The sequence below is a fragment of the Crinia signifera genome, chromosome 7 (genome assembly GCF_055691185.1).
Source record: "Crinia signifera chromosome 7, ASM5569118v1, whole genome shotgun sequence".
NCBI lineage: Eukaryota > Metazoa > Chordata > Amphibia > Anura > Myobatrachidae > Crinia > Crinia signifera.
In genome coordinates this window covers 28,537,721-28,551,015 of record NC_139223.1, presented here as the reverse complement: position 1 = coordinate 28,551,015, position 13,295 = coordinate 28,537,721, and the positions used below count along the sequence as shown (strand labels likewise).

Sequence of the window (13,295 nt, the reverse complement as noted above, 5' to 3'; positions counted from 1 at the left end):
ACAGCTACATGAATAGCATAAATACACATTCTACCATAACATTAGAAATCCATTTGCTAGATTCACATTAAGTAGATGCACCAGACCTCAGAGTGCGGAGAAGTTGGCCATCAGCTTCTGAGTAGCATTTATCAGAAAACAATTGGCTTTTATGGGCACCTCCACACTTTCCACGGAACGATACATCTGACCCTAGGTAGGAGTAATTAGCCTGACGCTAAGCTAGCAATCCGATTGACATTAAAACTTAATGACTATTGCGATCAGGCATGAGAACTTATGGGTCCTACAATCGTAGCGATATACCAGGGTTCTCACCGGAGAACACACATCGCTGTGTGCTGAGCATTCTAGCATCGCTCAGAACACTCAGCGGGGTTGTTACATGTGTAGGACCCATTAGTCTATCTAGAGATGGATGGTAGTTTCTCTCTCACCAAGTGTTAGTACATCTCCCATGTCATATAGCCGGAGTATGAGGTTGGTTTTTCAAAAGCAAAAAGAAATCATAGAACAGTCCTATAATATTTCTGTAAGGTAGAATTATTTTCAATGTGAAGCCTTAACAAAGATGGAACACATCAATCCCATTTGGTATGGTCATGTATGTCCCCTCCACATTCCAGTCTCAAAGTGGGATTTAGGTCAAGGCGATCAGCTGTTTCCGGAAAAGCACACTGCATCAGCTTACCCCATAAAGGTGCCATTAGTCCTCCATGCCTGCACCTCATGTCCCCTGTCTCCCTCACCCTCTAGATTGTAAGCTCCTTGGAGCAGGGCCCTCTTCCACAGTCTTCTCTCGCACTTCAGTTACAGCTCTCTGGAACTCAGTTTTCATGAATTGTCTGGTGATAATACAGCAGCCAATCAGCTCATAACTGTCGAGTTACTGGCTGGTTTGAAAAAGGACAGGTGTGAGCTGATTGGCTGGCGTGTTATCACCAATTTATCACTACCCGGGCTTAACACATCTGCCCCTCAGTTAATGCTATGTTTAGTTCGGTGTCCTCTGGATTGTTCTGACGTATGGCTTATATTTGGTGCTGCCAACCACTTGTGGCACCTTATAAAGAGTATATAATAATAATCTACCAGCAGTACCGCAGGACAGCTAGCCTGTAGCGGGAGATCGTATTCTTGTGAAGGCTGATCATACCAGCCCAATATGGTCGATCAAAGGCCCGATTAGCAATGGAAGTTAATCAGGTAGGGGAGGTGGCAACCATTCACAGGAATATGGCATGGTGGAGAGAAGAGCCTAAAAGATTTTGCATGTACATAGGAGGATTAGATACTCATTTACTAAATGTAGTTGATCAGACATAGAAAAGCAGAGGTACATTGATTAATCCCTTTGTGTACATACAGTAGAAATAATCAAGAGTTCAGCCGAATCCCAAGGCTGCGAGGGTACATTATATTAATATAATAAAGACAGCTGCCAGCAATGCTGAATGGTACTCTGCGTGTCGCCTGGGGCCTTAGGTAGCATACTGCGATCACATCACATAAGAACATCTGCAACATAAAAAGCAACCTAGAACTTGGACAGGTCCCTAAACAAACATCCTGGACACTGCAAGCCGGTAGGATGGATGCATCACCCCAGTGATATCCTGTAAAATACACAGAGGATGCTGCCAGGAGTCCTGTTTAGCGGTGTAAGAGCAGCTGTGTGTAGGGAGGGAGCAGAGATCAAATACTCCTGTGACATGGAGGATAGAACGGTACTGTGTGTCCATCTATATATAGCAGCAGGCAAGGAGGCAATGGTTCTACACATTGGCAATATATAGAAACGATTATTCTGCAAAAAGAAAAATCCCGATCTGAGGGACAATGTATCTCAAGTATTGGTTGTAATGAAATATGGAGAAGGATTAAACTGCAAAATAACACCAGGAAAAATAAAATAACCCATGTTACATGAAGTGAAAAGATGGAAATGTTGGGTAAAGTTACCCAACATTTCTATATCCCACTTAAAACAGATCTCACTGGCTAGCGCCCTCCAGCAGTTTAAGAGAATACCCTGACTTCTTAGTTAACATACTGCTGTCATAGAGAAGACTTATGTAGGCCGCCCCTTAGTAATAACTGGTCTGTATAAGCCATTCCCTAAGACCGCTGCACAATGTAAGGCACAATCCCCAGCTGTATAAAATAGAATCTAATCTGGCAGAATTAGAAGCTATGGGATAATCACAAAGTGCATTTGGTAAAGCTGCGACCACATCACTGTGCAGCATGTCCCGCGCCTCTATAACTGGGTCTGTGTAACTGGGCCCTGCTGGTGGATGCTCGGCAAAGCCCTCATATAGGAGAGAAGGCAGCTGCATAAACATGGGATGTCACACACACACACAATAAATCCAGCGGTATGAAAGAAACCCATCTGCAAGACACATACATTGGAAGCCAGTCTGATCAGCTTGAAATAGAGACCTTGAGGGTTAATGGGTTAACATCTAATTTCCCAGTCTGTAATTAGAGAACACAAAAGCGCCTCGGAGTACTATTAAATTAAGGAACAGTACTCCATGTTCTGACTGCCAGTACCTCTGCCAACCTAATTCTTGGTTTCCTCCCACCCCAAACAAATTTAGTGGGCAGTATATTGCACCAATAGACATCAAATTCGGATTATTGAAGTGACTATGTCTGGAGTGGATATAGGTAGACTGGAAGAGAACCCGTATAAACCTGCATCCTATGCACAAGTATAAACATTCTATGGGCCAAGCTGATGCTGCTTTGTGGGTTGCGGCTGGATAAGCGGCATTAACATTCAGTGTAAGGGGGTAGTGTATGCCATCCGTTAGAGAAGATCTCTGGTTTATCAGTCTTTTAGAATCTGAAAATCAGTTCCAAAAACTGAAATATTCAGAAAATCGTGTTTTTTCTGAAAATAGGGGGGGGGGGGTCCCCGATGTCCAGTCCAAGAGGTGCATTGCGCCGGTGACATCACCAGCGCAATGCACCTCTGGGACCAGAGAAGCCGCTGATGAGGATACTGAAGGCCGTCATGGATGCCAGGGGACCATCAGGAGACCAGGTAAGTATGAAAAAAAAAATATTCCACAATCTGGAAAAACCAAGCATTTTGGATAAGGGATACTCAACCTGTAATAGGTTTGATGGCTGGAACAGATAATTGCCCAGTCTTATGTAGGGTACACACCAGGACGACCCGCTCACGATGCACATTGTGAGCGGGTCGTGGGCGGGTCGTCAGTGGCTCGTCCGACCCGCTCACGGTGACGCGGGGGGGGGGGGGGGGGGGGGGGGGGGGCACGACCCGCTCACGATGTGCACCGTGAGCGGGTCCGATCCGATGGCGACCCGCACCCGGCTGTATGGTCGTCATTGAGATCCTACCTGCAGCAGGTAGGATCTCAATAACGACCGACCGACCGACCCGCGGGACCGTGCATCGGTCCACACCAGGTCAGAAAAGGGCCCAATCACCACATAATCTACATCCAATTGGTCGGAATTGGATCTAGATTGAGGGGATCGGGCCCTAGTCGTCCTGGTGTGTACCCAGCATTATTAGGGGTTTATTTACCAAGACAGGAATTCTATTGAAGATGGGATGGGCAGTATTCAATTGTTTTTGACCAGCATTTAGCACGCTATCACTGGGGGTGGGGGGAATGAAATGCGCCAATGCATGGCTAAACCAGACCATAAGGAGCGCAGTTGTGGAACTAATCTCCCCAGCATGTCCTACCATAGTTGTTACTAGGGAAGTCTAAACTCATGGCTGAGCATTCTGGGATGTGTAGTTTCACAGCAGCTGGGACACACTAACATCTTCACAAACGGGTGTATTCATTACGGACAAAAACGTAGTGTGTCCCTAGTACTGGACTTCAGAAGCACTGGTTTAGAATAACCTCTCTATTTAAGAACCACATCCAAGAATGATCTCAGATTAAAGTGGGCTCAGTTAAATCGTGAGTCATCCTGACAAAAATACATGCGTCTGCTAAAATATAGTCTGGTCACCAGAAACCACACGTCCCCTAGCGGGAGCCACGTGTGTGGGTTCACCGATTATGGGGCAGATTTATTAAGCTTGGAGAAGAGATAAACTGGAGATAAAGCGGAGAAAAGGTAAAAGGAGATAATGCAGCAGCCAAATCAACTCCCAACTGTCTTTTTCAAAACACAGCTGATTGGCTGGTGCTTTATCTCCTTTTACCTTTTCTCCGCTTTATCTCCAGTTTATCTCTTCTCCAAGCTTAATAAATCTGCCCCTATATTACATGATGCAGCAGCTGGATGTGGAGGGAGAATAGTGTGCCTAGCACAGCGAGGCACCATGCACAAAGCATGGGTGAGTGCAGCATGCCATGCGCAAGGACGCAGCACACGTCAACGGTTTCCATGTCGATATTTGGGGGGGGGGGGGGGGGGGGGGGAAACCCTCATTTATTTATTTATTTATTTATTAACAGTTTCTTATATAGCGCATACATATTACGCAGCGCTTTACAGAGAATATTTGAACATTCACATCAGTCCCTGCCCCAGTGGAGCTTACAATCTATATTCCCTACCACATGTACATGCACACACAGACATTCTAGGGTTAATTTTTGTTGGAAGCCAATTAACCTATCTGTATATTTTTGGATTGTGGGAGGAAACCGGAGTACCCGGAGTAAACCCACGCAAGCACGGGGAGAATATACAAACTCCGCACAGTTAGAGCCATAGTGGGGATCGAACCCATGACCTCAGCGCTGTGAGGCAGTAATGCTAACCATTACACCATCCGTGCTGCCCATGTCAACCTTTTGACTTCTGACCTATCCATTGCCGACCTAATGCTTGTGTTGACCTTCAGAACTATTTCATGTGTCAACCAAATGCATGTGGACCTAATATGTGTCGATCCAATGACCGACACTCGCATCTGCTTGAAGAGGCAATTCCATTAGAAGCAAACTTTTTAATTACATAGCCTAAGCCCACGCTGCCACAGAATTGTCATGGGTGGGATTGCATTCCAAAAATGGCCACCGCAGCAGAGGAGACAGCCGCTAGAAGTGCAGGAGTACCTCTAGCATGACTTCTCACTGGCGGCGGCCATTTTTGGAGGGGCGCAAGGTCTCTGTAATACTCTCAGAGACTCTGCGCCTCCGCGGCAATAATTATTTTAATCACTACTAAAAAAAAAGACTAAAAAGGAAAAAACCCAATGCTATAATTACATGTAAAACCTCAGCAGTTGCTTAGAATTATCCTGGTTTGATTTATAATCAAATAATGCCCCAAAACTGAATTAAATAAACAGCTAAATGTATGGAATAGAAATAAAAAGTGCAAAAAGCAACAATGTTGCAAGAGTATCAGTTATATTACAATGGGGGCAGATGTGTGAAGCCTGGTGAAGTGATAAAGCAGCCGGTGATAACACAGCAGCCAATCAGCTCCTATCTGTCAAGTTACAGGCTGGGTTTGAAAAATGACAACTTTATCACTTCTCCAGAGTTCATATATCTGGCCCATCTTTCCAAGCAGCAGTAAGTAACTCCATAGCTGGGGAAACCGAATCCTATATTACATGGGCAGATAAGGAGACCATTCAAGCCACGCATGGCCAAGGATAAACCCGCCATCGGGGCAGCACACCCACAGCAAGACACTTACTGTCCGGCCATCCCTCACATCCCCATTCCAGCTTTATCCTACTGCTTGCACCCAAAGCCGATTGGATTCAGAGACTTAATAGTGATGAAGCAGCCGTGGGCCTCAATGATGCCCCATGTTGAACAGCTTCCTAAAATCCTCCTCCATACTCTATATTCAGTCATTATGTGGCCATTCTATGCGTACTGCAGTGCGCCCTAGTTTTCACACTATGCTCATGCGTGGATGTTGCATACTACTACATACTGGGCTAACCACCTCTTTACTTTACATGAAGGCCTCAGCAGGTTTGCAGTTCCAGCCAAGCTTCAGTGACATCATCCATCCCGCAGCTAGAACGCTAATGATCTGTCCTAAGTGTGCAGCGCATTCTCTACGGTGGTCACTGAATAGGCTTATATTTGTGACTCAAATTTTTTGCTTCCTGGATGCTCCTGGTTGCCATGGAGACAGCTTGTCACACCCACTTCTTACACACAATGCGCTAGTGTCTCATTGTTCAGACATGAAACTCCCTTATAAATCAATATATTTCTATAGACTTGGTTATCCACCAATGCATCGAAACACCCCAGGCACCCACCTGTTCCTTTGCCTGTTCCTTTGCCTTGACCTTCCTCATGTATTCCTCCACAGCATTGACTGCTTGCTGGAAGCGTTTCCCCTTGGTGGCCTTTAACATTTCTTCCTTGTGAGCATGGTATGGCTTCAGCTGCTCCACCTTGATCCAGGCGCTGCCGGGGGGGGGGACACACGCTGTAAGTTAGGCTGGTACAGGAGTTTTGGTCCTGGAGGAGGAGAGCTCTCCACAACATCGACTAAAACAGACTTGATCTTTACAATTAATTATTTACAGAAAATATTTATTCTACTGTAGGAAGCATCGGTCATACTTGCAATTAGATATTCGTAAGCTGCCATTTTAAACAGATACTGTAGCTCCACGTCCACTATATCCTAAACGCATACAGAAGTACAACCCACAAGATATCGTATGTCGCGTAGCAGAGCAAATCCAGTAAAATAAAATATGTGCCATAGAGTTTAGAATACTATACTAGGATATACAATGTAAAACAACAACTTTGGATTATTAAATCAGGCTGCAAGACCACTCTCCTATGTGCAGTACTACTTCCCTGTGAGCCTGGAGTTGTTTGTGTTTTTAGGAAAGTACTTACTGGTCCTCACTCCCAAAAAATTTCACAAACAAGGATTTTTTGCCAGTCGGCTTCTTTAGATCTTTGGGCGGGTTGACAATCTGCAGATTAAAAAAAAAAGTTGTAAGGTCATTTTTAGTAGGACACAGGATTTGTAATGGTCACCAGTAGGTTTACAAGCCGACTGCAGATAGCAGTAAGGAGGACACAGGATTTGTAATGGTCATCTATAGGTTTACAAGCCGACTACAGATAGCAGTAAGGAGGACACAGGATTTGTAATGGTCATCTATAGGTTTACAAGCCGACTACAGATAGCAGTAAGGAGGACACAGGATTTGTAATGGTCACCAGTAGGTTTACAAGATGAACACAGATAGCAGTAAGGAGGACACAGGATTTGTAATGGTCACCAGTAGGTTAACAAGATGAACACAGATAGCAGTAAGGAGGACACAGGATTTGTAATGGTCACCAGTAGGTTTACAAGATGAACACAGATAGCAGTAAGGAGGACACAGGATTTGTACTGGTCACCAGTAGGTGTACAAGCAGACTACAGATAGCAGTAAGGAGGACACAGGATTAGTACTGGTCACCAGTAGGTTTACAAGCCGACTACAGATAGCAGTAAGGAGGACACAGGATTAGTATAGGTCACCAGTAGGTTTACAAGCCGACTACAGATAGCAGTAAGGAGGACACAGGATTAGTACTGGTCACCAGTAGGTTTACAAGCCGACTACAGATAGCAGTAAGGAGGACACAGGATTAGTACTGGTCACCAGTAGGTTTACAAGCAGACTACAGATAGCAGTAAGGAGGACACAGGATTTGTACTGGTCACCAGTAGGTTTACAAGATGAATACAGATAGCAGTAAGGAGGACACAGGATTTGTACTGGTCACAAAGTGTAGAACAGAAATACATAAAATATGTCTGCTACACCTTATAGTTCATTCAATTTACCTCCCAATGCATACAGGGCAAGTGTATGTGTGTGTTGGGGATGGGGAGGGGGGAGATCCGGGTAAATCTGAACCTGCACATCTCTAATTATTCATTTCCTCATGTAAACAAGTCAGTATACAAAAAAGAAAAAACACGGAATTGAATCGTTCCTAATATTTTCTCCCTTCTAAATAATTTTCTTCGGTCAGTTATCTAGAGGGAGTGAGCTTATAGAAATGAAACGGGGAGACCAGTGACCATGTGTGAAACTGCCTGGAAAGCACCAGGAACTCACTACTGCTCACTTGTTCTGGCATGTGCCCCAATCTGCCCGCTGACACCGGCACTTGGCTAACTTATGGTTATGTTTGCATATTTACAATGATAACTTTCATCTACTCACCTTCCCAGGCCATGGGGGATATCGACCCAGCTTTCCCCTACAACACAAAACAGACAAGGATCACATAAGATACAATAACCAAATCCCGTGAAGAGTCCCCATATTACAGCACATACCCCCCCTAATCCCCACTGCATCTCTAAACGCTATCTGTTCTGGACATAGAGGATTACGACAGCAGAACTGGATATATAATAACTCATCCCATACACCCTGGTCATACAGCAGCTAGACGAGACTGTACAGTACTACAGACCCATAATCATAGCACTTAAAAGGCTGGCATGGCCAAACAGTGTTCTTCCAGCTGTTGTGAAACTACACATCCCAGCATACCTTGCCATAGTTTTAGCATTCCCTAATAGCAAAACAGTGCCAAGGCATGGTGGGACTTGTAGTTTCAGCTGGAGGGCCATAGTTTGACCATGCCTGAGTCTGAAGGCATTTACATAGCGATAAAGACTGAGTCCAATACTGACAGATTTAGGCGAATATCATATACAGATGAGATCCCCAAGTAGCCTGGCTGATATCCTTCACCATAGGCACAAGTTGACTATTTCTGCAATGGAAGGACAGACCAGGCATTGCCCTGATTGTCAGCAGTAACCCCAACACTGAAACAAACCTGCAAAAGCTTTCACAGCCCAGGAAGGTTCCACGGTACTGAGCCACGAAGCTTCTCAGCAAGACACAGATATTAGTGACACAGCTCATATAATGTATTACCAGATAATTACAATAACATGGGACTAGCTCAGCAACTGCACAATGATACTAGGTAAGATGTCCATACAAACACATGTCATCATCTATCCCCCTAAAATGTGATTCAGAGACGAGGAATATCCACAGGATTACGTTATTTTATGTAATTACTAAAAACTTTTTTTTTTTAAGAAAAATAATCGGCCTCATTTCACCAGCAGTATGTGGCCTCATAATTTCCAAGTCAGACCCCAAACCACTGCACACAACGAGCGGATCCCTGCTGTCTGCGCTTACACACAGCTTGTAGCCATTCTGCTCATCTCTGGTGACAACCCACCACTTCCTGCTGCTGACAGGAACTTCATTTAGCGAAGCAGAAAAGTGCAAAAGCCAAGTCTCATCAACTGAATGATAAACCGTGTCATATATAAATAGCACATACAGAACAGGACCATCATTACAGATCACTAAAATCAGCACTCACTCTGACAGAAACTGATGACTGGAAGCCTGGAAATACACCGTACATTAGATATTAAGATGACCACAGCCCATCGTGTAATGTGCACTCAGTTCATGTTCCGAGGGGTCTCCTGGGCAGAAAACTTTGTAGGTCATTCCAGAGGTTTTCAGTGAGACGAAGGTCTGGGCTTTTCCCAGGGGCAGATTCAGTTTGTTGCAGAAGCTGACAGCTTCCACACATTAACTACAAAACTTAGAACCTGCCCTCAGGAAACAGAGCAGTCATAATGTGTTGGCCGCTAAGTGAATCTGCCCCCAAGATTTTCGTTCCCTTCAAAATTCCGTGAATGGCTTGGGAGTGGCGTTCTGGATCATTACCATTTCAGAGTGTTAGATTCGGGTCATCTTCAGCTTTCACGCCAAAATACCTCACGACGGTCATTGCTGGCAGGTACATACTGTAGCCTGAAGTTTGGCTTTACAGCACTACATACAATCTCAATAAGAGTGTGTGGACTTAACACTTGTGTAAACATAACCGGGTCAGAGTTGTCAGAGGGCCGGGACTTCAACCGAGTATAGACATATTTTTAAAGCAGCAGTCATTTACAAGGCCAAGCCCAGATGGTTCTGCCTTGAAAAGGATTGCCACTTAAAAAACTTGCACCACAGAATAACAATTGGCATGTTGTATTGACTATTGTCAGAATTGGGAATGTTGACATTATAGATTTAGAGCTAAAACTTTAGAAAAGGGTCTTGTCAAAGGGATGCGGTCAATTTCGCGGCGGGATTCCCGACCGCCGAAATCCAGAAACTTTCTCCCTCCGTGGGTGTCCACGACACTCACAGAGGGAGAATAAATTAGCGTGCTGAGCGTAGCGAGGCACCGGGACCGCTGCGTGGCGAGCCCTCAAGGGGGGGGGGGGGCGACCCACATCCCCCCTTGTTGGGATTTTGACCGCCGGGATTCCATACCGAATCCTTGTCGACATGCAACGGCTGAACCACCTAGCAACACATGCAGGGGATGAAGACATTTGGCACTGGGCTGGATTGCAGGGTTAGTGTATGACACAAACGAGCAGTGAGATCCTGTGGGTCCAGAACCCAAAGTGGGTCCCAACCTGCTCAGCATGGGGTTGCGACTCCATGTTTCTGACCATCAGGCTGATGACTTTTTTAATCATTCAAGGAGTATGAAAAATCTGTTGAATTGTCTGTTATGTTAGACTCCTCCCATCATTTTATGCCTCCACAATGCTGCGATGTATGTGCTGTCTGCTGACTACACATGTGATGACTTTCTGCAGTAACTTGCTGGGGTCCTGTAATTATTTTTATTGTCTGATGGGGTCCCAGAGCAAAATAGTTTGAGGACCCCTGCTCTAGAGGGAGCATGTGCATCAGACTATACTTGTTGCACAGAACACACTTGGAAATCTAGCGTACTGATGCTTATCTACATCTTTGCATTAGTTGTAGTTCCACCAAAACGCTCCTTCACCGAACTTTGTCAATACCATGTTACAACCCAGTTCTGCCTCCAGTGGTGCATGTGGAGGTGCAATTTAAATGCACACGACCCTGCATAGCCTGTGCTTGTACGCCCCAGACCATGTGCAGATCAAAAACACGCTAGATACACCATCACAGCCCCTAGGTCGGCTTCCAATTGCATGGAAAAAAGTTGAAGTGTAACGTAAAAATATTGCTTACCTTGTGCTAGATTACAAAACACCTCAGGTTTACCTGCGGCGCACACGCACGGTCTCCCGCACACAGGCAACTGTATACAACAGATCTAGTCAGGTGTTCGTACCACTGGTCAATACAAAACTTTCTAATGTCAAAAACAAGTTAAGAAAGGTTCTTCCCATACGTCCGGACAGCACAAACACAGAAAGCTTCCTCCACCATGTTAGGCCACCACTGTAGTCGTCCCAGCTGCCACTTCATAACCAATTATGGCCCGTTTCAGGTGCCTAACACCATCTCCCTATTACAGATGCCACAAAATGACAAAACACAACACACTCCTGCTTGATCAGTTGAACTAGCCTAGCATAATAAGCAACCATCACCACTAAAAGTCCCAGATGCAGGAGCCCAGCTATAGCCCCCCCTCACATGATTTCCGCAATGCAGTACCCCTCCCCACATAATCCCCAACACAGGACACCTCTATAGCCACCAGATGATCTCCAATACCATACCCCCCCCCCCCCCCCCCCATATCCTCCTCACCAATACAGAGCCCCTCAATAAACCCCTCACACGATCCCCAATACAGGGCCCCTCTGTAATCCCATATACAGGACCCTGCTAAAGCCCCTCACATGTTCCCCAATGCAGGATCCATCTATAGCCCCCTCACGTGATCCCCAATGCAGGACCCACCTATAGCTACCTCACAGGAGCCATCTTCAGCCCCCTCACGTGATCCCCAATGCAGAAGCCCTATATAGCTCCCTAACGTAATTCCGATCCCATCCACAGTCCCCATCACATGGTCCCAACGCTGATCCCATACAGCCGCCCCATCAGACGAATCTCTGCAGGGTGCGCGTCGTGCACAGGGCGCCCCCGCCCCTCTCCGTGCTTAGCCAGGGATCAGTGTTGGTCACGGTCACCCCCAGGGATGAAACTTACCACACCAGATCTCCCTGTCGCAGACTCACTGTCGCCATCTTACCGACGCAGGCGGAGCGGGAGGAGGAGGAGGAGGTGGGAGGAAGGAGGATAGACGCGCGAAGGATGCTGGGAACAGGAACCCGCTCCCACCCCCCCTTTCCCTGACGCGCAGTGCGCGCTACCTGCGCCATACTCACGTGATAGCGTGCGCCAATCAGGCGCGTCCTTGGTGCTCAGAGCTCCACCAATGGATGAAGGCAGCAAGGTACGTCGCGAAGGCCACACCCCCGGAGCGGCAGAGGAAGTCGCAGGTTGGCTGTCAGCGTCACGTGAGCAGGCGTGCGGCTGTCAGAGGCCACTTGCTGGCTGTGTTGTTGTTGTGCTGGGTAAAGGGGAGGGGGGAAGGAGTGAGGGACGAGTCTCTAACGTTCCTGTGGGACACGTGACCCCCTCCCGCCTCCGCTGAGTGACGTCTCCTGCTCCGTGCCCACACTCTGGCTGCAGCCAACGGAGAGCCGCGGACCGGTCACATCGATGATCGCGGTAAGAGAGCCGGGGGCGATGAGGGCGGGTGTGAGGTCATCAGAGTGGGGACAGTCGCCATCTGGGTGTATTGTCCGAGAGCACTTCCGGGTACTTGTCTCACCCCTCTGCTTGGACTCTAGTGGGCTGCTCCTCCCCCCCGTGATGACCGCAATGGAGCAACCCGCGGCTATAAAATGCGGACATACATAATTATACTCATACACATACTTACACTACAGTATATATACCTGTCCAATGCCCTCTGTATCATACCTGTGCTATGTGTAGTATATCTCATATACCCACTATATATATGTGTGCTGTATCTATGTTATGTATCATATTTATCCCATATACCTCCCTAGATATTTTATTCCTATACAGTGTGTGTATATACATAAAAGTAATGTGGAGGATCTAGACCAGGTTTTAGAGCAGTAGCAGAAGCCAGGTGTGTAATCAGCCGCACCTGGGTTTTCCTGATATAAAGGTTTCCAGGGCAGAGTGATCTTGCTGGTGGATTAGCTGCCCAAGCAAAAAAGAACAAAGTCTTCATCTGAGTCCCTGTGAGTGTGATCCTTGTACATAAATTAATAAGCAAAGCAGTTGAATACAGTAGAGGCATACTTGCCTACCCTCCCGGAATGGCCGGGAGTCTCCCGAAAATTGGGTCCCACTCCGGGAAGGTGGGCAAGGCTCCCGCATTCCCCCCAGAGCCTCCGCTCCCCCCCCCCAGTGCTGGGGAAAGAAGTGCCGTAAATCGCGGGGCGGGACTAAAATGACGCAA

At 46.6% G+C, this 13,295-nt stretch overlaps 2 protein-coding genes across 9 annotated transcripts in view; one reads left to right on the top strand and one right to left on the bottom strand.

Moving 5' to 3' along the window:
• LOC146019988 (cytokine-like nuclear factor N-PAC) overlaps window positions 1-12,392 on the bottom strand; it is a 39,117-nt gene extending 26,725 nt beyond the window's left edge. For 3 of the 6 annotated variants that reach the window (XM_083152708.1, XM_083152710.1, XM_083152712.1), the window contains exons 1-4: window positions 12,002-12,155; window positions 8,177-8,213; window positions 6,843-6,922; window positions 6,245-6,395 (exon numbers count right to left, since the gene is read on the bottom strand). In XM_083152708.1, the coding sequence (XP_083008834.1) occupies window positions 6,245-6,395; window positions 6,843-6,922; window positions 8,177-8,213; window positions 12,002-12,039 (306 nt within the window). In that variant the 5' untranslated portion in view covers window positions 12,040-12,155. Of the gene's footprint in view, window positions 1-6,244; window positions 6,396-6,842; window positions 6,923-8,176; window positions 8,214-12,001; window positions 12,156-12,180 lie in introns of those variants that run through there. The other 3 variants (XM_083152709.1, XM_083152711.1, XM_083152713.1) reach the window with 2 other exon arrangements.
• The window catches only part of UBN1 (ubinuclein 1), a 32,264-nt gene continuing 31,210 nt past the window's right edge, over window positions 12,242-13,295 (top strand). For 2 of the 3 annotated variants that reach the window (XM_083152705.1, XM_083152706.1), the window contains exon 1: window positions 12,244-12,526. The gene's annotated coding sequence lies outside the window, so the exon portion shown is untranslated. Of the gene's footprint in view, window positions 12,527-13,295 lie in introns of all 3 variants that reach the window. The other variant, XM_083152707.1, reaches the window with a different exon arrangement.